Source organism: Microcaecilia unicolor, chromosome 11, assembly GCF_901765095.1.
Source record: "Microcaecilia unicolor chromosome 11, aMicUni1.1, whole genome shotgun sequence".
NCBI classification, from domain to species: Eukaryota; Metazoa; Chordata; class Amphibia; order Gymnophiona; family Siphonopidae; genus Microcaecilia; species Microcaecilia unicolor.
Window position 1 is genome coordinate 5,671,232 of NC_044041.1, and position 26,885 is coordinate 5,698,116.

The 26,885-nt window shown below is 43.7% G+C and overlaps 1 protein-coding gene across 1 annotated transcript in view; it reads left to right on the forward strand.

The window, feature by feature from the left end:
* The window catches only part of LOC115480048 (kinase suppressor of Ras 2-like), a 577,290-nt gene that overhangs the window by 361,024 nt on the left and 189,381 nt on the right, over window positions 1–26,885 (forward strand). Inside the window, exon 13 of the mRNA XM_030218456.1 lies at window positions 20,504–20,552. Coding sequence (XP_030074316.1) covers window positions 20,504–20,552 — 49 coding nt within the window. The remainder of the gene's footprint in view (window positions 1–20,503; window positions 20,553–26,885) is intronic.

Consider the following 26,885-nt stretch of genomic DNA (forward strand, 5'->3'; position numbering starts at 1 on the left):
TGCTGAACCCATGCTGACTCTGTCCCATTAAGCCATGTTTATCTACATGTTCTATAATTTTATTCTTCATAATAGTTTCCACTGAGTGGAATGAAGCCACGGGGAGCCTGGAAGATGTCATCCCAAGTGTCCCCAGAGCTTGTATTCTCTCTTCAGTGGTTGACCGTTCAATCCAATTTGATTCTGGGACTTCCATTCCAAATTCTTCAGCCACAAAAGGTGCTGACGACAGATACATCTCTCCTGGGTCCACCTGGGAAACAAATCTTCAGATCAATCTTCTGGAGCTCTGGGTGATCTGGAATGCTCTGAAGGCTTTCAGAGATCGACTGTCTCATCAAACTGTACTCATTCAAACAGACAATCAAGCTGCAATGTATTACACCAACAAGCGGGGGGGGGGGGGGGGGGCACCAGATCACGCCCTCTGTGTTAGGAGGCTGTCCGGATGTGGCATTGGGTTCACCAACATGGCATATTCCTTTGAGCCACTTATCTGGTGGGCTAAACAATACCCTGGCTGACAGACTGAGCAGGATAATGCAACCACTTGAGTAGTCTCTCAATATGGGCATAGCCTGCAAGTTCTTCCAAGCTTGGGGCACCCCTCGGTGGATCTTTTTGCCACTCAGATAAACCACAGGCCCTCAGTTCTGTTCCAGGATTCAGGCCCTAGACAGACTACTGTTGGATTCCTTCCTCCTCATTTGGGGGACAGGTCTTCTGTATGCATATCCTCCCATACATCTAGTGTGGAAATCTTTGTTGAAACTCAAGCAAGACCGCAGAACCATGATTCTGATCATGCAGTACTGGCTGCGGCAGATCTGACTCCCTCTTCTTCTGGAGTTATCCTCTGAAGAAACATGGAGGTTGGAGTGTTTTCCGACCCACATCACGTAGAATGAGGGATCTCTTCTACATCCCAATCTCCAGTCTCTGGCTCTCACAGCTTGGATGTTGAGAACCTAGAATTTGCATCCTTGGGTCTTTTGGAGGGTGTCTCCCGGGTCTTGCTGGCTTCCAGGAAAGACTCCACTAAGAGGTGCTATTCTTTCAAATGGAGGAGGTTTGCCATCTGGTGTGAGAGCAAGGCCCTAGATCCCCTTGCTTGCCCTACATAGACACTGGTTGAATACCTTCTACACCTATCAGAGTGTGGTCTCAAGACCAATTCCATAAGAGTTCACCTTAGTACAATTAGTGCTTGTCATCAGCCTGTAGATGGTAAGCCCATCTCTGGTCAGCCTCTAGTTGTTTGCTTCATGAGAGGTTTGCTTTTGTCAAAGCCCCCAGTCAAATCTCCACCAGTGTCATGGGATCTCAACGTTGTTCTAACCCAACTGATGAAAGCTCCTTTCAAGCCACTGAATTCCTGCCTTGTGAAGTACTTGATCTGGAAGGTCATTTTCCTGGTGGCTGTTACTTCAGCTCATAGAGTCAGTGAGCTTCAGGCCTTAGTGGTGGATTCACCTTATACTAAGTTGCATCACAACAGAGTAGTCCTCCGCACTCACCCTAAGTTCCTGCCAAAGGTGGTGTCGGAGTTCCATTTGAACCATTCGATTGTCTTGCCAATATTATTTCCCCGACCTCATGCCCATCCTTTTCAAAAGCAGCTTGCACACCGTAGATTGCAAGAGAGCACTGGCCTATTAAATGTAGTGGAACAGGCCCCACAGACAGTCCGCCCAACATTTTGTTTCTTTTGATCCCAACAGGATAGGGGGTTGCCATCAGGAAGCACACCATTTCTAATTGGCAGGCAGATTGCATTTTCTTCACTTATGCTCAGGCTGGGCTGGTCCTAGAGGGTCATGTCACAGCTCATAATGTCAGTGCCATGGCTGTATCAGTAGTCCACTTGAGGTCAGCCTCCATTGAAGAAATTTGCAAGGCTGTGACGTGGTCTTCAGTCCACACATTCACATCACAGTACTGCCTTAAGCAGGATACCTGACGCGGCAGTCAGTTCGGGTAGACAGTATTGCAGAATCTGTTGGGGGTCTAGAATCCAACTCCACCCTCCTAGGCCTGTTTTATTCTGTTCCAGGCTGCACTCTCATTCAGATTGTATACAGTTTCAGTTTAATCTGTGTTATGTCCTCACCTTTGTGAGACCCAGTTGTCCAATGTTTGTTGTTTTTGGTGAGCCTGGATGCTAGGGATTCCACACTTGTGAGGTGGGAGAGATTGTCCTCGGAGAACACCTGCTGCAGGTAAGTACCTTAGCTTTGTCCGTCGACAAGCAGGCTTTATATTCTCACAATCCCTCCCACCTCCTTGGAGTTGTCCTTATTTTTGCTGTAGTATTAAACTGAGAGACCGCCTTCTCGCGTCTGGTGGGAAGGCACTCGTGCATGCGCAGTGGAGAGTGTCTCGCACTCCACAAAGCTCTACTTATACTTATTATAAGTCCTGGACTGGGTGATGCGGGTCAGCGTCACCCACGTAAGAATATAAAGGCTGCTGTCCTCGGAGAACACCTGCTACAGGTAAGTACTTTTGCTTTTCTGACTTGATAAAATTGGTATGAATGCCTAGAATTGCAGATCGTGTGCCGTTTTAAGAAATAAATAAAATAAATGCCCCGCCGCAGGTGGTTGTATGCTGAAATATGTTGGCTGATGCAAATTGTTGGGAAAAGTCTGGACACATGTACATGACTGGAAAACACCCTTTTATACTCATACTTGCAATGAAATTGGTGCAGTGAATGCTGGTGGTCCGTTCACACCCTGATGAAGAGACATAAGTTATGTTTGTAAAACAAGAGCCTTGTCGGTAGAATGGGATTATAAAATGTATACCTGATTGTTGCCTGAAGCACCCCTATGAAATGTATCATGATATATCAAGAAAGAAAAGTCATTTTTTAAAGTTGGAATTCATGAATTCCTAACGGGTTGCATTATTTCAGACAGGATACAAGTATTTGAGAGTATTTAAATACTTAAAAATTTGAAGTTCAATTTGATAAAATGCTTTAAAAAATCTGTAAAAATTAAATTTTTAATAATAAGGCTAATGTTGGACTGCAGTTGAAGGTTTTTATACCTGTGATGAAACAAGTACTTTTTCCTCTCCTAAGGTTAATATTGCCTTTTTGCACTGTTTTGATTGGTGAGCCAATGGTTTCCCCACTGTTTTTGCTTAGTTTCATTCATTTAGAACATCAGTCAGGCCATTGCCCCAACAGAAAAATGAATACAATGTATACCCCTAGGAATCAGGATTAATCAAAATATCTTTGTAACGCGTGTAGACTGGGATCATAATATAAAAATACTGATATCTCTACTGTCCCCCAGCTAGACCCTAGCATCCCCCTCCCCCACCCCACTCATTCCCACTGTATCCTGAGTCTGACATCTGTGTGACCCTAGCACACTACCAGTCAGACTCTAGTATCCCCAATGCTTTTCCCAGATAGAATCTGACCTCAGCACTCTCCCAGTGCACCCCTAGCTGACTGCAGTACTCTCCTAGTCAAATCCCAGCATTCTTTCCCTACTCTCTATACTTTTCCTAGCCTTTTTTCCAGCATCCCCACTCATTGCCCCCAGCTCCCTCCTCAACATAATCCTTTCTTGACCCCACTACTTTCTCTAGCTGGATTAGTACCTCTTCTTTCTACCTATCAGGTGCCCTTCCAGCCCAGTGAGGTTTCGAGTGCTTATGCCATGTATTTGGTTGGTTTACTCATCCTCGACCATACAAGGTGAGCATGGCCTGCTGGCTCCCCCTTCAGCCATGCAGGAAATAAGGTTGCTGTAACTCTTCAGCTGCCCCTATCAATGCCATCATCAAAGTCCTATGTTGACATCAACAGATACAGCTGTAGAGCTATGGGACAGTGAACCAGCTGCCTAAAATTGAAGAAGGTGACTAATGGAACATTGCAGTAGATCTGGTTGTATGAAAGTATTAGTGTAATTTGTTTATTAAAATTAAATATACTGCCTGGCCTTCTTAGTTCACAGCAGTGTACAATAGTTAAAACAATAACAAAAGAACAATAAGAAAGGAACTGTATAGAACATAAAAAGGAAAGACAAGTTTCAATAACTTAAGCTATAAGCCATACATTCCTATGTCTTGAGTTGCGATCCGCAGAACCTTCAGTAAATTCGTGCCTCAACATCCAACTGTAGATCAAATGCTTTAATGAAAAAGAATGTTTTCAGAATCACTTTAAATTTAGTCATATTTAAAGTGGTTCCCCTCGGATATAGGGGAGGGAAGGAGCCAGCCAAAAAAAGCCCTCTCTCGGGTTGTTTCCCAACACTCCTTTGCTACATGTGGCAAGACCATTTTATTATCCTGCAGCAGTGGCCTAGCCAAGGGTGGGCGCGGGTGGGCCCAGGCCCACCCACTTTGGGCTCAGGCCCACTCAGTAGCAGGACACATATGATGTGGATGGCAGGGATCCCCAAGCCCCACCAGCCAAGAACTCCCAACAACTGCCCCTCCTGCATACCTTGTAAATAGCAGATCTTCACCTGCAGCAAGCAGCAACTGATACGTACTGTTCGCACCAACCCCACAGCCTTCCCTATGATGTATTCCCGCCTATGCGGAAACAGGAAGTTGCATCAGAAGGAAGGCTGTGGAACCAACATGAGCTGTGTGTATTAGTTGCTGCTCGCTGCCGGTGAAAATCTGCTACTTAAAAGGTATGCAAGGGGGGGGGGGGGGATGTTTGAGAGACCATATGGCATGTAGGTGAGAGAGGGAGAGACAAAATCACTTGTGGGACAGGGTGGAGTTCTTCTGCCCCATCTTAGGCCCAGGCCCATCCAAAATTGGGTGTCTGGCTACGCCCCTGTCAGAGATCTAACAGCTCTGTTAGGTGTATAAGGAGTAGCTAAAGAAGTCAAATAAGATGGATGATGTTTGTAACAGGCCTAAAGTGATGCAATTGTAAGAATCTTAAATTCAATTCTTTATCTTATGGGCAACCAATGGAAATGAATGAAAAGGGAGGTAATGTGGTCATACTTACGAATATTTCTTTTGACTGAGTGTTGTAAAGTTTGTAGGCATTTTAAATTGCTGTTTGAAATACTGGCATAGACTATGTTTCCATAGTGTGAATAAGGGAATGTAGAGCAAATTCGTCCAAGAGATATTTCAGGGGGTGCGGCAGCGGCTGACACAAGATGTAAAATTCTCCCTTTATAACAATGGAGATTTGTTTACAAAAAGACAATTTGTAATCAATAATGATTCAAGCTATCTGTTTGCTGAATAAAGCAGGAGCTAATGCTGGTCAATCTAAAGGACAAGTAATCTATCAGACTATAGTTTTATTTTTATTCAGTATTATTGTGTTTACTAAAGGTTTTAACACTGTATTATTTGTGGATTAGAGGGAGGAATGTGGTGGGATGGGTGGATGTTAACGTACACTGCTTGGATAGCTTTAATTAGCTCTGGAGCGGTATATAAAAGATTTTAATAGAATAGAATATTTATTAAATACATTCAATGGCTTGTGGGCTGGATTAAATGGTCCCATGGAATTCTTTTTTTTTTTTTTACTGTACTATGTATTGTGTTTACTTACAGGAGTATTCCACCTTCAATTCTTTGGAAAAAAGGTAGAATGAAATGGAATGATAAATAAACATGTTCATGAAACCATTCTGCAATTAAGCAGTGCTTGGTCAAATTTATCTTTTTGTTTGAAGGTTCATGATTAATGCCTCTTATATTCCTTAATATTTCCTAACAGGAAATATATTTTGTGATCACATTTTTCTTCTCCTATTCCTCATGTTTTTATCTTTTAGTTATGATTTTGCTGAGAAGCACCAGAGCCACGTGTAGAAGCTATAGAGCGCTGCTGAGAATATGCGTCCTGACTGCACCAATAAGCAGTGATTTTCTGACCATAGACACTAACTTTCCAAAATAATTGGGGGTGCTAAACTCAATGGAAATCACCCCTTCCTAGATACATTCAAGGAGTTTGCTTAATATCGAGGGTGCTCAAGCACCCACAGAGCTGGCTCCTGTGACTTCTGATCTCTCCTTAATAAGGCAATAACTTCCTGATTTTGCATCAGCAAAACAGGGGTTCACTGACCTTGCACCAAAAGTGCAGTGACTTTCTAACCTCATATACCAAGAGTTTGTGGGGACAGTGCATCGCTGAGACACTCAATTTCTACTGATATGGAACCATCTGGCAGTCCAACCCTAAGCACAAAACTGCCTTAATTGAAAACTGAGAAATGTCTATGAAAGAGTCATTATTTCTGTGCTTGTGCCTACGCACTGTCCTTGATGTCTCAGCATAAAGTAATTATTCACAGACTAGCTGTGAGAACTCACACCATCCATAACAAGATAAATGATTGAGTAGTAGGGCACAGTACTGTGTTCTTTCACAGCATTCTTTAATGACACAGACTGAACAGACAGCTTTGACATTTGTTTCAGAATCAAGAGACATTGTCCAGCCTCAGATCGATAATTTTGATTACTGAAAAAAAGAAAGAAATAATGAAGGAAGTCCCTTAAAGAGAGAGAGAGGGAGAGAAATATGTCATAACTTCAACAAAAGGATCTTAAATAAATATTGGTCTAAATGACTGAGTCCAAGTGAAGATAAATGTCATAAAATAAAGTTCTGAAATACTGTAAATGTGATTGATGGAATTGTGGTGACTGTTAGCCCAAGTAACCATGTGTCAAGACTAAGCCTTACGTTGAAAAGAGAGATATAAATAGATCCCACATTATGCTTTCATATGGGAGGCTCCCTATAAATCCTGTTCAATCAAGATGGCCTTTATCAGTGCTACATCTGTTAAATAGAAATTTTGTCAGATTTATGAGCTTATCTAGAGCTGCTTTTGATATTCTTTGTATTGCTGAGACATGATTGAGAATTCATGATAATTTAATTTTAACTGAATGGCATTCTTCTGATTATACTATTCATTCAGTAGAATGGACTTTGAGTAAAAGAAGAGGGGTCACCGTTTTAATAAGAAAACCTTTCATTACCTTCCAAATCCAGATTGCTCAACCTGGTTAGTCTGAATGTATGTAAATTCAAATATACTGTTCTAGGCAAAGTATAGTGTAGCTTTTTGCCGCGGCTTTGTAAAAGGATCTCCAACTGACTATTGGCATCATTTAATGGTAGGATAAAGACGGCAGTGAGAGTCAAAAGGTCATTGTTCAAAAAAATAGAAATCAAACTCAAATAAGGAAAATAGGGATGAGCATAAGTTAAGGGTAAGTTAAATGTATAACTAATAAAACAGACCAGAAAAAAATTTGAAAAGAGGCTTGCTGCAGAAGTAAAAGCTAATAATACATTAATTCATAGGCGCCCCGTATAGGAAGCTTGGCTGAGCCTCCCCAGCCCAATCGTGGACTTCCGACTTCCCTTGGCTGCTGCAGTGCTGCCCTCACAAGCGCAGCACTTTTGCCAGGCAGCTCTGGCTCTCCCTCCTTCCTTCCTTGGTTCCCGCTCTCGGCTCCCCGATCGGCAGCCTCCCCCCCGCGCGTTTTAACCTTTACTTTCCGTGGCAGGCTGGCAGCGATGTCAATCAATGAAGAAAAAGGCACTACAGGCTCGCTTCCAGCTTCTCTCTTCACACAGTGTCCCGCCTTCAGCGATGATGCATTTCCTGTTTCTGCGAGGGCGGGGCACTGTGTGAAGAGAGAAGCTGGAAGCAATCATGTGTTGTGCCTGTGGGATGTTAGTTTTCTAAAACAGCAGTGTGAGGAACGGCTGACGAGTAGTGGGATCATATGATAGAAGAAGGACGTACTGTGCTAATAGAAGATCTCGCAAGGGCGCTGCGAGACCACAAATCAGATACCGAATACTAAAAGGTAGAAAAACTAATGTGAATAGATTACTTAGATAACTATCAAACCTAAGGCAGATCCGTGAATGATGATTGCTTACCTTAACAAAGACCGTTGTGGAATATCTGTCTCAAAAAGAGGTATTGCTCTAGCGATCTAGGAAAACAGTTGATGTGCAATGAATGCCTTTATGTGAACGAAAAATAGCGGGAAAAAGTGGCAGGTAACGTCAGCATTCACATATGCTGCACAGGGAGAACTACTACTACTACTATAAGAACCTATCAATGATATGTGCTAAAAACCAGATCATTGGGGGACCAAAATGAATCGAATGCAAAACATCCTTTTTAAAAAACATCCTTTTAAAAAAGGGGAGGAGGGCTAACGTTGAAAAATTGAAGTGCGTGACGTAATCCATATCGCGGAGGAGGTGAATGAAAAGTAAAAGTGGGAGGGGCTACAGGTTGACTGATGTGGTGTTGTAACCGGCTGATATAAAGAATCAAACGGGATGGAAGGCACGTTTTGTATGGACATGGTGAATTGGGTCAATTTAAATGTTAAAAAGGTGTAGTAAGCATTGATGACTAGCTGGATATCGCCTAACCTTATGTAAACCAGGGAACTGCTATATTCGGGTACACATGATTGTTTAGTAAGGGTGTCCAGGAGAAAGATAATAGCGTATCATAAATGAGACATGGTAGTGAACTGATGGTATTAGCAAGGCTTTTGGAAATGTACATCTGTGATATTTTGCATGTAAGTTTCAATTTTTCTAGTATTGCTGCATGCTGAGTCCGACTTCTTGAGGTAACTTTCCAGTTCAGTATTTTGCCTTCATATCTGTTGTGTCATGTGTTTTTCATGTGTGATCAAGATGCAGTATTCTGCTAGCGTGTAGTATTTGCAGCCCTTTTTGTTTTCTTTTGTTTTTGTTTCACTAGGTTGTGTATTGGTGTTTTAGAGCCCGGTGTAATTATAGTGCTGCCTTTCCACACATAAAGGTTGTAGCTCGTCCTGTCCTTGGAATTAGTGCTGTTATGGTTTGGTAAGGCTATGAGTGTGTTTTTGCACAAGTTTGTGTATAGTGTTTTGCAGTGGAGAGATTGTGTGTTGGGCTTACTGAGGTGGCACTAAAACATCAGAAAGGGTGTACAGCTTAAATCATGACACACTACCTCTTGAAGGATCTACATATGGTCGTTAATAAAAGGAGCTCATTGTGAACACTATCCACCCTAAAAGGGTGTTTTGTGGCTGTACATGAGAATTGTGATATGGTCCCGTTTCATATTGTTGACGGTCTGCATTTTCCCTATGGGTGCTATATTGGTATATTAGGGTCTGCCCAGTGTAATATTTATGGTACAGTAAGGTTCTGAGTGAGTTTTTTCACAAAGTTGTGCATAGTGTTTTGCAGTTGAACGATTGTGGTTAGTATATGCTTTGAGCAACCACTTTATTCTTTGACATATGATACATATCTGATATCTAAATTTAATAAAAGGTATTAACTGTGACTATTTTATTTTTACTTATTTTTTTTCTGTGTGTTGTCAGACAATTATGACCATGCACCAATTTTGCCATTAGCATGTGGCCATGAAAAATATTAGCGTGTGAGCACTTACCACCACCTCAAATATTGTGTGCAGTTCTGATCACCGCATCTCAAAAAAGATTTAGTGGAATTAGAAAAGGTACAGAGAAGGGCGATGAAAATGATAAAGGGGATGGGATGACTTCCCTATGAGGGAAAACTGAAGTGGCTAGGGCTCTTCAGCTTGGAGAAAAGACGACTGAGGGGAGATATGGTAGAGGTCTATAAAATAATGAATGGAGTGGAATGGGTAGACGTGAGTTGCTTGTTTACTCTTTCCAAAAATACTAGGTCTAGGAGGCACATAATGAAGCTACAAAGTAGTACATTTAAAACGAATCAGAGAAAATGTTTCTTCACTCAACGTGTAATTGAACTCTGGAATTCGTTGCCAGAAAATATGGTAAAGGGGTTAGTTTAGAAGGTTTTAAAAGGTTTGGATGGCTTCCTAAAGGAAAGACCATTATTAAAATGGACTTTGGGAAAATCCACTGCTTATTTCTAGGATAAGCAGTGTGTTACATATGAGACTACTCCACTCTCAATAAGCTGAAGAAGCAATACACTTGTATTCATGTGTGTTTAAACATTTTGTTATATTTCTAGGATAAGCAGCATAAAATGTATTGTACATTTCTGGGATCTTGCCAGGTACTTATGACCAGGATTGGCCACTGTTGGAAACAGGATGCTGTGCTTGATGGACCTTCGGTCTGTCCCAGTATGGCAATACTTATGTACTTTATGTACTTATGTACTGCGTGTATATGGGTATTGACTTGAAAGGTAAAATCATCTCTTTTTAGATCCCAATGCAATCCAAGGTTTCTCTGAAGTGAAGGGTTGCCTACTCTTAGATCTAGATCCTGAAATCTGGCATGATCCTCTACAGGAAATACTCTCATTACTTCTGGACTGTTAGAGATGATTTTTGAAGTTTCAGATTGGCCTCTGCCAGCATTGCTTGTTTTCTCCTCAGCAAGTCAGTGGCCTTTCCTAGGTTAGGTATGGACCCTACATAAAAGTTTCTCTCAATAAAACATCTGGCATCCATGCCATATTCTCTTTCACATTCTTGGGCTGTCCTTTAAGTCTGTAGGTTGCTACTGCAGGTGATGGACTATTATGAAAGACATGAACTTTCATTCTGTATTCCATGATCGCCTGGTTGATGTGATTGTCATGGTACCACAGGAATCTCAAGTAGTTTCTGTAGTCTGAGTGTACGACAAAGCAATAGAACAACGACAAAGCAATAGAACATTTTATGGACATCTGCTGTTATGGCAATAGAGATCTTTTTGAAGTGAATCGACTCCTAATAGGCTGTTAATCATGTCAGCCCAGAAAGCAGCACATTGTTGAGTGAGATTCCTTGAAATTGAGCATTTGAATTGAACACAATCCTGATCCGGCCTGGTTTGTGGATGATACATACCAAAGGTAGGTAAGTACCTACATTCTTCATTGTCTTTTAACGTTGGAGCTGGCTCTGTATGGCCATTATCCAGCATGTTCTGCATGAATGTTGTAAAGTGCTATTTTCTCTCTGGATTCCTTCTCAGAGTCTTTTGCAATGAAGTGAGATGAGAGAGGGCTTGCTCTCTGTTGTTAGGTAGTTGTGTTCTGGTTGTCCAGAATGGTAGCGGAGCCACCCAGCTGTTGAACTCATCCTTGTGCAGTTCCTTACCCATAACTGTCAAGAACTCTCTGTCTTCTACTGAAAACATTTGTCACAAAATGCCTAGCACCCACCTGGGGCTAACCCTGCGGCCACCTAAAGGATCCAACCCAGCACTGCTCAGCCTGCCTGCACCTGTGCACGTGCTTCTACACCGGCACCCTCCACCCACTGCACTGGGTCCTGCTTGCCTCTGGGCGAGTCTCCCACCCACAAGTTAATTCCACAGTGGTTTCTAAGGATCCTGGGACCACAATCCCAGGGGTACCACAGTTCCTAGAAAATACCCACAGACCAGGAACACAGACTACCAGAATTCTGAGTCCAGAAGAATAGAGTTAATAATCTAATAGATTTATTATCATAAAAAGAAAGAACAGTGAATGGTGAAAAAGGTATAAACAGTAAGCAATAACATGTAAAAAATAACAGGAATCAACATTAAAACTAACTGAACACTGTCCTACTACCTAAGTAGTACCTGGGGAGTTCAGGAAAAATAACTGCTCACAGGAGTTGAATAGGGTCACATTGCAGAGATCTCCACTCTCTACACTTCCACTCTGAGACTGGGAGATTGCAGCACATTCTGGATGGATCTTTGGATCTTGCACTTCAGGGCCAATCAGGGCCCAGATCATTAACACTAAGTGTGTTTGGCCAATGGCACTGCAGATTACTTTCCCTGGGGGGGGGGGGGGGGGGGGGGGCTTTCCTTTCTTCCTGTGGAAAATAAGTTGAAAAGAAAGCAGCTGCAGCTTTAAAGCACAGGACAGGCAGCACCTGTCAGCCAATTAAGAGAAATGCACTGAGTGGAAAAAGATGTCATACAGCAGCATAATAAATAACAGACATAAGTCCCGAGTTTCACCACAGAGTTGGTTTGTCGTCATCCTTGGTGACTTCGAATACCGAGTTCCCAGAAATGTTCTAAATCTGGTGGAGAGGTGTCCTGAAAATGGTTGAGCTAGATCTGGTTGTTCCCAGCCATAAACCTGCTTCATGTGCAGATGATTATAACAAGGCTTGAATAAGGTGGTACGCACATTTTGTAGACATATAGATTTGGTCTCCTAAGTCTGTTAAGCCAGACATCACCTACTCATCCCAGGGTGAGTCAGGTGGCATATGGGCATCAAGAGGACCTGCACATGACCGTTGAACTCTTATCAATGTTGGTGCATCTCTTCCCAACAAGAGTAAGATCTTGGCATTTGGATCCAAAGGCTGTAGATACTCTGCTATAGGTTGGAAATGATGATGGTGTTGCGCAGTGTCTGGTTTAGGAATTTCTTCTCGGTTATCAGGTATCCAAATATATTCAATAAGAGTTGGTAGATGGGTCTTGTTGCTACTGCCCATCACTTCTATCATGTATCTACTTGCTCTTCTCCCCATCCTCTTTGTCCAGGTCTTGGATATTGTAGGGATGGTGAGCTCCTTGGATGCCAAATAGGTAAAAGAACTCTGTCCATGCCAGGGGCTGGTTACTCTGCTCATCTATGATGACATACATCTTTACGGCCTTTTCTGGTTGCTGTTTTGGATATACCTTGGCTATACATCTCTTGGTGCATGGCTCTCCACTGCGGCCTTCCCTGCACAGTTGTGTACAGTTTGGAGTAATGTTCGGTGGTGACACATGTTGTACCTCCTTCTTCCCACTGGGCTGGGGTTCCTGTAGAAGTAGGCTTACTCTTGTCTGGGTGTAAGGCAGTGACACGCTGGTCACTACTTCACTCTGTACACTTGATGACTGCTTTACAGTCTTAGCCATGTGCTTGAATGAAGAGGAATACTTGTAGCAGATTCTGTATTTTATTGAACAGATTTTTATGTTCTCTTAAAGGTTTCTCCCTAAACCCTACATTTCTTGAGAGGATGAGGCTTCTTATGTATAGGACACTGTCTGTCTGGATACTCTACTTTCTCTGTAGTAAGAGGATGATCAGTTGGCGGGATTGCTATGGGTGACACATCCATCATATGAAAAGCTATAGCCTTCTTGGTATTGCCATACTTCTAGATTGGCCTTTCACTTGGGAAGTAGCCTGTCTTGACTGCTTCAGGTACATCAAACATGAAGTTGGGGTCGTTTCTCCTCCTTGCCATATCTCAGATGAACTTCACATTTAGTTTAAAATCTGCTCTATCTCCTTTTAAAATGTTATCACCAGTAGTCTCGTTCCATCGTGGTTAAGGTGGAGTCCATCCTTTCGGATCAGGCTCCCCCTTTCCCAGAATGTTACCCAGTTCCTAACAAATCTAAATGCTCATCCTTGCACCATCATTTCAAACACATATTGAGACTTTGGAGCTCTGCCTGCCTCTCGGGTCCTCCCATGTTTCAAACCTCCTCTCTACTGTGGCACCATCCACGTCTGTCAACGAGGCTGTTTCTTCTTACAACAATACTCTATCCTCTGCCTTAGACACTCTTGCACCTTTGATGACCCGCCCTGTAAGGCGTACAAAACCCCAACCTTGGCTGACTTCTAATATCCGCTACCTACGTTCCTGTACCAGCTCCGCCGAACGCCTCTGGCGGAAATCTCGGGCCCTTGCTGATTTCTTACACTTTAAGTTCATGCTGACCTCCTTCCAATCTGCTCTTTTACGTGCCAAACAGGATTATTATATCCAACTGACCAACTCTCTTGGCTCTAATCCTCGACTTCTCTTCACCACATTGAACTCTCTCCTCAAGGTGCCCCCTCCCCCAACTCCCCCTTCATTATCTCCTCAGACCCTTGCTGAATTCTTTCACAAGGTTCAAAAGATAAACCTTGCTTTCTCTACCTCACCACCTCTCCCTCCACTAGTCCATTCCCCCCTCTCTCCTTCCCCTCATTCACTTTCCTCCTTTCCTGAAGTTACTATTGAGGAAACTACACTTCTCCTTTCTTCCTCAAAATGTACCACCTGTTCCTCTGATCCCATTCCCACCCACCTTCTTAATGCCATCTCTCCTGCTCTTATTCCTTTTATCTGCCACATTCTCAACCTCTCACTTTCCACTGCGACTGTCCCTGCTGCCTTTAAACATGCTGTGGTCACACCTCTCCTTAAGAAGCCTTCACTCGACCCTACTTGTCCCTCTAATTACCGACCCATCTCCCTCCTTCCTTTTCTTTCCAAATTACTTGAGCGTGCTGTTCACCGCCGCTGCCTTGATTTTTCTCTCCTCACATGCTATTCTTGACCCACTACAATCTGGTTTTCGCCCTCTCCACTCAACCGAAACTGCGCTTACTAAAGTCTCCAATGACCTATTACTGGCTAAATCCAGAGGTCAATATTCCATCCTCATTCTTCTTGATCTTTCCGCTGCTTTTGACACTGTCGATCACAGCATACTTCTCGATACCCTGTCCTCACTTGGATTCCAGGGCTCTGTCCTTTCCTGGTTCTCTTCCTACCTCTCCCTGCGCACCTTTAGTGTTCACTCTGGTGGATCCTCTTCTACTTCTATCCCTCTGCCTGTCGGCGTACCTCAGGGTTCTGTTCTTGGTCCCCTCCTCTTTTCTATCTACACTTCTTCCTTGGTTCATTAATCTCATCCCATGGCTTTTCCTACCATCTCTAAGCTGATGACTCCCAAATCTACCTTTCTACCCCTGATATCTCACCTTGCATACAAACCAAAGTTTCCGCGTGCTTGTCTGACATTGCTGTCTGGATGTCTCAACGCCACCTGAAATTAAATATGACCAAAACCGAGCTTCTCATTTTCCCCCCCAAACCCACCTCCCCGCTCTCCCCGTTTTCTATTTCTGTTGATGGCTCTCTCATTCTCCCTGTCTCCTCGGCTCGAAACCTTGGGGTCATCTTTGACTCTTCTCTCTCCTTCTCTGCTCATATCCAGCAGATTGCCAAGACCTGTCGTTTTTCTTTACAACATCCGTAAAATCCGCCCCTTTCTTTCCGAGCACTCTACCAAAACCCTCATCCACACCCTTGTCACCTCTCGTTTAGACTACTGCAATCTGCTTTTTGCTGGCCTCCCACTTAGTCACCTCTCCCCTCTCCCCTCTCCAGTCGGTTCAAAACTCTGCTGCCCGTCTCATCTTCCGCCAGGGTCGCTTTACTCATACTACCCCTCTCCTCAAGACCCTTCACTGGCTCCCTATCCGTTTTCGCATCCTGTTCAAACTTCTTCTACTAACTTATAAATGTACTCACTCTGCTGCTCCCCAGTATCTCTCCACACTCGTCCTTCCCTACACCCCTTCCCGTGCACTCCGCTCCATGGATAAATCCTTCTTATCTGTTCCCTTCTCCACTACTGCCAACTCCAGACTTCGCGCCTTCTGTCTCGCTGCACCCTACGCCTGGAATAAACTTCCTGAGCCCCTACGTCTTGCCCCATCCTTGGCCACCTTTAAATCTAGACTGAAAGCCCACCTCTTTAACATTGCTTTTGACTCGTAACCACTTGTAACCACTCGCCTCCACCTACCCTCCTCTCTTCCTTCCCGTTCACATTAATTGATTTGATTTGCTTACTTTATTTAATTTTTGTCTATTAGATTGTAAGCTCTTTGAGCAGGGACTGTTTTTCTTCTATGTTTGTGCAGCGCTGCGTACGCCTTGTAGCGCTATAGAAATGCTAAATAGTGGTAGTAGTAGTAGGGAGCATTTCTGAAAATGCTACCATGGAGGATCTGGGTTTCAGCTTTCTACCTGAGAGCCTAAATTTGGCTTCCAGAACCTACTTCCCACATTTTCCTATGTCATTGGTACACACATGTACCAAGGCAGCTGGCTCCTCCCTAGCACTATCTAAAATCCTATCTATGTAATGCGTGATTCAGTCTGCCCAACAGTCACACTCATTATCAATTCATGATTAAATCAATAATGAATGTAATATTATATACTTTATCATAAGTCTTTCTTTGGCATTTCTGGGACATAGACCATAGAAATCCACCCGGCTCTATCCTTATGTTTCACCTACTGGAGTTGCCATCAAAGTCTTCTCTAGCCTATCCAAACCCATCTTGTCATTTGTGGGACCATAAAAGTCTGCCCAGTCCTCCGTTTTAGCTATTGAAGTTGCCATTGAAGCCCTTTCCAGCTTATCCTAAACCAAATTGCCATATACAGACACAGATCTACAAAGTCTGCCTGGCACCGGCCTTAGTTTTGTACAGCCGTAGTAGCCGCCCAGGCATCACTCACATATCCACCCCCTGCAGCCATTTAAGGGTTTAAAAAAAATTATTTATTTTTGATTTCTACCATCTATTTTCTAAATAGAGTTCCTCTGTGTTCATCCTATGCCTTTTTGAATTCCATCACTGTTTTTGTCTCAACCACCTCCCTCAGGAGGGCATTCCAGGCATCAGCCACCCTCTCTGTGAAAAAGAATTTCCTGACATTACTCCTAAGTCTACCACCCCGCAATCTTAGCTCATGTCCTCTAGTTTTATCATTTCCCCTTTCCTGGAGATTTATTTCTATATTTATACCTTTCAAGTATTTAAACATCTGTATCATATCTCCCCTGTCCCTTCTTTCCTCTAGGCTATACATATTTAGGTCTTCCAGTCTCTTCTCATACGTCTTATGGTGCAAGCCCCATATCAATTCTGTCACCTTACTCTGGATCACTTCTAGTCTTTTTACATCCTTAGCAAAAACTCAATAGTCCAGGTGGGGCCTCACCAGTGACTTGTACAGGGGCATCAACACCTCCTTTCTTCTGCTAGTTACTCCTCTCTTGATGCAGCCTAGCATCCTTCTGGCTACAGCCACTGCTTTGTCACACTATTTTTTTCACTTTAAGGTCCTCAGATATCATCATTCCAAGGTCTCTCTCCTTGTCTGTGCATATCAGCCTCTAACTTCCTAGGACATACAGCTCCCCTGGGTTTCTACTCCCCAAATGCATCACTTTGCACTTTTTTGCATTAAACTTTAATTGCCAAACATTAGACTATTCTAACTTTTGCAGATCCCTTTTTATGTTTTCCACCCTCTGGGATGTCCACGCTGTTACAAATCTTGGTATCATCTACAAAAAAGGCATACCTTACCTTAATCCTTTGGCAATGTCACTCACAAATATATTGAACAGAATCAGACCCCGCACTGATCCCTGAGGCACTCCACTGCTTACCTTTACTTCTTCCGAGTGAATTGAATTGACCACCACCCTCTGGCATTTGTCCACCATCCAGTTTCTAATCCATTTCACCACTTTTGGTCCTAACTCCAGCCTTTCAAGTTTATTCTTCTATGAGGGACCATGTCAAAGGCTTTGCTGAAATCCTAGCGCATGTCCTTGATCCAGTTCTTTGGTCGCCCAGTCAAATAATTCAATCAAATTCATTTGGCATGATTTACCTTTGGTAAAACCATGTTGTCTCAGATCTTGTAACTCATTGGATTCCAGGAAATTCATTATCCTTTCCTTCAGCAACACTTCCATTACTTTTCCAACTGAAGTAAGGCTTACCAGCCTGTAGTTTTCCATAAGTACATAACTATTGCCATACTGGGATAGACCAATGGTCCATCAAGCCAAACATCCTGTTGCTGATGGTGGCCAATCCAGGTCACAAATACCTGGCAAGATCCAAAAAGAGTACAATACATTTTATGCTGCTTATAAGCAGTGGGTTTTCCCCATTTTAATAATGGTCTTTGGACTTTTTCTTTAGAAGGCAATCCAAACCTTTTTTAAACCCCACTAAGCTAACTGCTTTTACTACATTCTCTGGCAACGAATTCCAGAGTTTAATTACACATTGAGTGAAAATATATTTTCTCCGATTCATTTTAAATTTGCTACTTTGTAGCTTCATTGCATAACCCCTAGTCCTAGTATTTTTGGAAAGAGTAAATAAGCGATTCATGTCTATCTGTTCCACTCCACTCATTATTTTATAGACCTCTATCATATCTCCCCTCGGCTGTCTTTTCTCCAGGTTGATGCAGAGGGATATGAGGTCGTCCAGATTGGGCAGCAAGTTTCGTCCCATAAGCTCATCCTTAATGTGTCCAGCAAGACCCTGCCAAAACACATCCTCTTGGCCTTCTTGAGTCCACTGAAGTTCCAAAACCTCATGGCATACTGGCCAATAATCAGTGTCCCTTGTTCAAGGCGCAGTAGCTCAGGCGCTACCGAGGAAGAACGCCGCTGCTAATTGAACACCTGCCAGAAACAGGTGAGGAGGTCCGTCAGGTTGGATATAATTGGGTGATCCTGCTCCTACAAGGGAGCCAAAGCCTGCCCAGACAGGAGAGAGACAATGAATGTAACCTTGATGTGGTCAGTTGGAAAGCTAGTAGGTTGGAATTCGAAGTTCATCAAGCATTGATTAATGAAACCCCGGCAGTCCTTAGGGTCTCTATCAAAGTGTGGTGGCATCATGACGAGGCTGGGGCACCAGGGGAGTCTGAGGTGGAACCATGGGGCAGGCCCTGAAGAACTCGGAGCCACTGGGGCTGCTGTATGCACCACTGTCTGCTGTGCACAAACTCCCTGAAGGGTTCCTGTCAGTTTTTGTAACTGAGCCTGCTGTTGTTGGAACACCTGGACTAGGTCCTAGAGAAATCGAAGAGGCGGCTTGTCAGCTGAGTTTATGGCTTTGTCAAACTTTCATGGTTGGGGAAGGTGAGCCCTTGGGCTTTGACAAGATTGGCTGTATCTGTGCAATGTAAACACTGAGCAGGCCCTCGTCGACAGCTGCTGACAGGCCCACCTGGCAGAATCCAGGAGCTGGACAATGCAGAACCTGGAGAAGGCAGAGCCTAGCAAACTGGATGGAAGAAGACTGGAGCGGTCTAGAGGATGGCTCTGAAAAGAGCCTTTGAGACTAGAACAAACAGGGCTGGAAGCAGGATCAATCAGGGCTGGAACAAACAGGGCCAGAAGTAGGAACAAACAGGACTGGAAGCAGGAACTGGCCAGGCAACGAACACTGGAGCAGCACAACTCTGAAAGCCTTTTGCTGAAGCACTGGAGGAGTGTAGAGCACTTATCTGTAGCCAGGAAGTGAGGTCATCTGTCAGCGCCCCATCTAGGGAAGTGCAACAACCAGGAAGTAAATACAAGATTCTTAGGCATGGCATGCTGCAGGACTCTAGCGGCTTCCTGAATCAGGTAAGGGGTGTGACACTGGGCTTAGGACAGAAATTCGGAAGAGGGCCCAATGCCCACCAGCATACTGTATCTCTTTCATCTTTATGCAGTTTTGTGGCCCTCTATATTATGAGTTCCCAGGTCAATTACCTAGTTTGCATTCCCTAACACCGGCCCTGGTTTGAGAAGCATTGATAATTATTAGCAGGGGTATGTGTTATATATAGGTAGGTACCATGCCGTGTACCGAAGAGAAGAAAAACTGAAAAAGGATAAAGCTATTAGACTTGACAGGATACAATGAGGATATTAAGGAGGTGTGTGGGGAGGGGGGGGGGGGGTGAGAGAAATCTAGTGAATCTGAACAAGTCTCAAGAGAAGAATCAGACAAAGAGGAAGCTACAGGTCCCCCACAGCTGTGTTTTACAGGCTGGTAACCTGTTCACATAAAAATTAACTTACTGATAAATGTCAAAATGGAAATAAACTAGATGCGTATAAAGTATCCATAATGAATCCTGTATATGCACTGTTGCCTAACCTGTGATAGATGATGATGATAACTGCAAACATGTGCCAGTAATTAGCTGAGATTTATATGTTCGTTTCTAAATTATATTGACAAAGGATAGATGTTATATATGTTTGTATAATCAAATAAATGTTTAACGACCTACCTCATCACTAGCTTTCACAGCCATTGCCGGTCTCTAGGACATGTGGGAGAACATGGATGGCTGCAGTCCTTGACTTTTATTCTCTGAACTCTGCTCGTTGTTTTTTTCTTTCTGACCTGTCATTTTTGTAGTTCCTTTCATTTCATATTTATATTTAGCACATTGTCAACCACTTTGATTGCCTTTGCTGAAAGGTGGTATATCAAGTCTCATTAAACATTAGGGGTCTTTTAACTGAGGTGCGCTGACAGATTTAGCACACGCTACTGAATTAGGTATACAGGGGGCTGCATGGCATTTAGCACACGTAAATCCATTAGTGCATCTTAATAAAAGGACCCCTATATTACTTCAACATTACAACCTGAAGTAGTTCACAACAAAACAGTAAAAATGTCAATAATAATTAATACGTAGTTTTATAATAAAATATAGTACAGCTATAACAAAAATTAAAAACTATACTTAACATATAAATATATTAATATCTACAATTTATATATGAAATTTAACCAGCATTGCCTATACTATCTTCTTCTTACTAGGGAGGAGTAATCCACTAGTCCATCTGCAAAGGAGTAAAAAAAAAAGTAATTTGTACTGTTTTATTTCAGAAATGAAGGAAATCCATTACTTCAGATTGAAGTGGAGCCAACGTCTGAGGTAAGATTAGCAACTCTAAGCCATTGTTACTTTTTTTTTTTAATTGAATTTTGGAAGAAGAACAAAACAAAATAAAAATATGATACAGTCTAACCTCCAATACGCAAGAAAGCCCCCAACCCTATCAAAAACAATCCAAGGATGTCAAGTATCTCAAAAGAAAGAAAGAAGCTACCCCCAAGGAGGCTACAATAAATGACCAACACAAAAACTACAAAATCCAAAAACTAGAAAACAGAAGCCATCATGTTGCCTGTCTCTCGACCAGAGTAGTTAGGCGTGGCTTATGCCATCTCTAGCTATTGTTACGTTTAATGAGCTTTCTGAAACTCTAAATGTTTTGGAAAACTTCTTGATCTTGTGTGGACAATTCTGAGTTCCATAGGAAATTTTCTAAGTAAATATTGAGATCAGTATTCAGTTGCATGGTCAACATATAATTTGAAATATCTAGCTTAGTCATTTTCAAATCTCAGTGATGCTATCTATTAGGTAGTGCTACAGAATGTCCACATACAACTTGAAATGTTTAACTTAGATTGTTTAAGTTATATCTGCTATTTGTGCAGACTGTTTGGATGTCTAATTTATATGGTGTGGTATCCGTATTAGTCCACGTTTTGGCTTCCGGTTCCGATTTTCACCCACATGACTGCCTAGAGTGGGAGCTTCCATGAAACAGCAGTATATCAGATTTCCCTGCTTGTGGAGGAGTGTCTATGCTGGAGGGTTTTGGCTCAGCAAGCAAGCCTAAGATGTCAGTGCCAAAGGAGAAGAGGGTGGAGGTGGCTCTTCCTTCTGTCAACGGTTCAAAATATTTGAAGTAGGATTTCTCGACAACAGTTAAAATCAAGTTTCAAGTCAAGCTTATTTAGGATTTGCTATCCCTCCTATCAAACATATGCCTAGACAGCTTACATACTAAAAACTTATATTGAGAAAGAAACAACAAATAATATATCACAAGTAAGTACAGTAACAACACATGACAAAAAAGAAATGGAGGGTAGAAGTACAATTTAGATATTATAGGAGATAGGGAAAAAGGGGAGGGGAGGTGTTTCAGAGCTGTGCGGTTAATTAGGTCCATCTCTGTGAATAAATGGAGAGTTAGGAGTATGCATTCAAGAAAAGGAAAGTCTTGTTCTGATTTGAATGTGTTAATTCCCTATTAGTTTGGGATCACTAAGAGAGCAAGTCCCTGTAGAGAGTCACTGGGGGGAGTGACTTGGGGGGGGGGGGGTCATGGGTGGGAGGAAGTCCAGCCCAAGGGGTGTGACTTTGAAATAAAGTGCAGACAGATAGTGTCCTAGTTCTGAAGAGTGACAGAGGGGGAGGAGTTTGAAAGAAGATAAAAATGATAGTTTGCCCTTTAGAGGGCTCTTTCGTTGCCTGATGGTCCTCTGCTACTGACCTGGAGGAGTAAATGGGATTTCCATTTTATGATTATTAAACTCTTTTTTTATTGAAGTTTGAGTAAATACAACTACTGCAATCAACATACAGAAGGAAACCTTCCCACATCGCAACCCAAGAATAGTTCTGCATAAAAAAAATACAGGCCATAAGCTGTAAAGAGGAGCTATGACTCAGCAAAACCACAGCTGAGAGGAGAAGAGCTACGGGTAGGCTTCTTTGGAAAAGCTATTGTTTGATACAAGAGCATTGCATGTTTTGGATGCTGTTTGCTCGCCTACAGTTCATAATTCATGGCAACCCCCACTGTGGTGAAATCCTATGATGAAGAGCGCTAATCAAGTTTTGCAATGGAAGTTCATGGATGGGGCTGGAACATGGACAGTTAGTCATCTTGTGACTGGAATGCATATTTCCTCGTTTGAGGAAATGTGGGATAAGTAAGCCCTGGGAGTTGCACAGTGTTACAAATGGATGCAACTTCGCCATGCGCTTTTCTCACGGCAGAAGGACTTAGTCTTACTTGCAGAGGAGCCTGGTATCTCTACCTGCTGTGTCACATAGTGTGTGACAAGGATACGTGCCTCAGCTATTTACTGCCTCATTCAGCATAGACCTGGAGAGAACTCCAAATCGTTGGCTCTTAAGCACGTATGGGAAGCAGAAATACAGGTTCAGTTATCGCAGACCTGCTGGGATCATCTGTGGCTTCGAGTGGTTCGTTACATAACATAAGTACATAACATAACTATTGCCATACTGGAAAAGACCAAAGGCCCATCAAGCCCAGCATTCTGTTTCCAACAGTGGCCAATCCAGGCAGTGGCGTAGCCAGACAGCCAGTTTTGGGTGGGCCTGAGCCCAAAGTGGGTGGGCACAAAATTTTCTCTGTTCCGCCCTACCTCCACCTCAAAATATAAATACTTTAGCTAATGAGGATCCTCATGCTCAGTCAGCTGAAGACTTTCTCTGAAGGTGGCCAGAACTCTCTTTTACCAAGCTTGGCAGGCAGCAGCAATGACCCTAAGCCACTGATGCCAGCACCCCACACATGCTTAGCTGTCGATGGCTCAAGGATGCTGTTGCCAGAGCTTGGTAGAAGGGAGTTCTGGCCGCCTTTGGAGGAGGTCCTTAGCTGGGGATGTCTGGGAATCCTCACCAGCTATACAGCAAGGGTTAGGACTGTTGTTAGACCTACTTGGCCCAGGTCAGAAAATAAAGGAGGGCTCCCCTTCCCAATTCCCTCTCCTCTTTGCCTCCCTCCAATTCTCCACCTGCCATTACTATCACACCAACAGACCCTCACCAAATACGGAACAAGGGATCACAAATTAGAAATAAAAATATTTAGACAAAAATTGAAAGGGAACCCTAAGAAGTTAAACATAGCATACTGCAACAATGGAGACATAAAACAGAGATGCATTTCCTTTTCTACAGAATACAATAGAAAGACATTTCCTATGCACATTTCCAAAAGCTAACATATTCCATTCAAAACATTCAAAATAAAATGCTTTGTTTCTACCTTTCTTGTCTGGACATTTTATTTTTCCATCTTACTGGTTCCAATTTCTATTTTCTGCTTTCCTCTCTGTCATCTGCTAATTCTTCTTCAAGCGGCTGCAGTCCATTTGTCTTTTCTCCTCTCTCCTGTCTGTTCCCTTACTATTCCTGCCTCTGACATATTGATCATTCCTTTTTAGCTCTTTTCTGCCTCTCTCTCACCCTTCTTCGTCTCCATTTTACTTTTCAACTACCTATCAAATTTCCATCTTCTTCTTTTACCCACTAGCTCTCCCATTCCCCATCTTACTCCTCCCCATCCCTACTTTCTCTTTTATCTTTAATCTACTCCCCATTACCATATTTCTACCCTCTGTAATCACTATCTCTCATTCATGTCCTTCCCACCCCCTTCTCCCCCTCTTGGCCTCTCCCACAGGGTTCCAACATTCCCATCATCTTCCTCCCTCCACCCTTCTAACCAGCATCTGATCGCCTCCCCACCCCACCCTGGTAGCCTTATATTTTCCTGCCCCTTCTCTCTTCATTTCTATCCTCTCCCCCATGGCCCATTTTCCCCCCCTCACCACCTACTGTGTACCTCTCCCTCCCTCTCATCCACCCCCATGTCTATCTCCCGCTCTCATTCCCACTGTCCACCATCTCTCTCTCCCTCTCCCTTGTGTTCTGATCCAACATCTCTCTCCCCTTCCAATGCATCTCTCCCTTCCTCCCCTCTACCATAATGTCTAACATTTCTCCCTTCCCTCCACCCCTATGCCCACCATTTCTCCCTCCTCCACCTCTATGCTCACCATTTCTCCCCCTCATCACCTATCCCCTCTTTATGCAGCATGTCTCCCTCCCCTCCACCTCATACACAGCCAAAACGTCTCCCTTCCTCACCCCTCCACCCCTTTGCTGCATCTCTCCCTTCTTCCCCGTGCATCTCCCCCTCCCTCCCACCCACCCACCTACCATGCCTCATCTTTCCATCTTTCCCTGTGCAGCATCTTTCTTTCCATCTTCCCTTTCCCCTGTGCAGCTGCTGTCCCCTGTCTTCCCTCCCCCATGCAACATCTTTTCCCCATCATCCCTCCCCCCTCCACCCCGTGCAGCTGCAGCAACTTTCACTTCATCTTCCCTCACCTTCCTTGCAGGCCCGCCCAGCAGCAGTGTTCCTGGACCCGACTGACAGCGATTCCAGTTGCAGGCTCCGCTTGCATTCGCAGCGATTTCCACACGCTGCTTGCCGGCTGCTGCTCGAACAACCTCCTTGCGCTACTAAAGCGCTAACCCGGAAGTCTCTCCTCTGCAGAAGAGAGGCTTCCGGGTTAGCGCTTTAGTAGCACAGGGAGAGTGTTGAGCGGCAGCCGGCAAGCAGCGTGTGGGAATTGCTGCGACTATGAGCGGAGCCTGCAACTGGAATCGCTGTCAGGTACACTGCTGCTGGGCGGGCCTGACCCCAAATTGGGTGGGCCCAGGCCCGCCCGTGGCTACGCCCCTGAATCCAGGTCACAAATACCTGGCAAAATCCCAAAAAAGTACAAAAACATTTTATACTGCTTATCCCAGAAACAGTGGATTTTTCCTGTCCATTTAATAATGGTCTATGGACTTTTCCTTTAGGAAGCCGCCCAACTCTGCTAAGCCAACCGCCTTTACCACATTCTGTGGCAACGAATTCCAGAGTTTAATTACACGTTGAGTGAAGAAACATTTTCTCCGATTTGTTTTAAATTTACTACATTGTAACTTCATCGCATGCCCCCTAGTCCTAGTATTTTTGGAAAGCGTAAACATAAGATGTTTCACATCTACCCATTCCACTCCACTCCACTCCACTCATTATTTTATAGACCTCTATCATATCTCCCCTGAGCTGCCTTTTCTCCAAGCTGAAGAGCCCTAGCCGCTTTAGCCTTTCCTCATAGGGAAGTCGTCCCATCCCCTTTATCATTTTCATCGCCCTTCTCTGCACCTTGTCTAATTCCACTATATCTTTTTTGAGATGCGGTGACCAGAATTGAACACAATATTCGAGGTGCGGTCGCACCATGGAGCGATACAAAGGCATTATAACATCCTCATTTTTGTTTTCCATTCCTTTCCTAATAATACCTAACATTCTATTTGCTTTCTCAGCCGCAGCAGCACACTGAGCAGTAGGTTTCAACGTATCATCAACGACGACACCTAGATCCCTTTCTTGATCTGTGACTCCTAACATGGAACCTTGCATGACGTAGCTATAATTTGGGTTCCTCTTTCCCACATGCATCACTTTGCACTTGCTCACATTAAGCATCATCTGCCATTTAGACGCCCAGTCTCCCAGTCTCGTAAGGTCCTCTTGTAATTTTTCACAATCCTCCCGTGATTTAACAACTTTGAATAACTTTGTGTTGTCAGTAAATTTAATTACCTCACTAGTTACTCCCATCTCTAGGTCATTTATAAATATGTTAAAAAGCAGCGGTCCCAGCACAGACCCCTGGGGAACCCCACTAACTACCCTTCTCCATTGAGAATACTGACCATTTAATCCTACATGACTCTCCAATTTCCTCTGTGTACTTTGTCAAACGCCTTCTGAAAATCGAGATACACAATCAGCCTTATTTTTGAAAGTGATGGGCGCCCATATTTCGACCCAAATCGGGAGATGGGCGCCCATCTCGCAAAGGCGCCCAAATCGGTATAATCGAAAGCCGATTTTGGGCGTCTTCAACTGCACTCTGTCGTGGGAACGAACAAAGTTGATGAGGACGTTCAGAGGCGTGGTGAAGGCGGGACTGGGGCGTGTTTATCGGCCGAAGAGATATGGGCGCCTTCGGCCTATAATTGAAAAAAAAAGGGGCGACAGAAGCGAGAATTTGGGTCGCTTTTGCTAGACCCTTTTTATTCACGACCCAAGTCCCAAAAAAGTGTCCCAACTGGCCAGATGACCACTGGAGGGAATCGGGGATGACCTCCCCTGACTCCCCCAGTGGTCACTAACCCCCTCCCACCACAAAAAAAAAAGAACTTTAAAAACTTTTTTGACAGCCTGTATGCGAGCCTCAAATGTCATACCCAGCTCCCTGACAGCAGTATGCAGGTCCCTTGAAGCAGTTGTTAGTGGGTGCAGTGGACGTCAGGCAGGCAGACCCAGGCCCATGCCCCCCCTACCTGTTTCACTTGTGCTGGTTAATGTTGAGCCCTCCAAAACCCCCCAGAACCCACTGTAACCACATGTAGGTGCCCCCCTGCACCCCTTAGGGCTAAGGTAATGGTGTAGACTTCTGGGCAGTGGGTTTTGGGGGGATTTGGCGGGCTCAGCATATAAGGGAAGGGTGCTATGCACCTGGGAGCTATTTAAATTTTTTTTTAATTTATAAAAGTGCCCCCTAGGGTGCCCAGTTGGTGTCC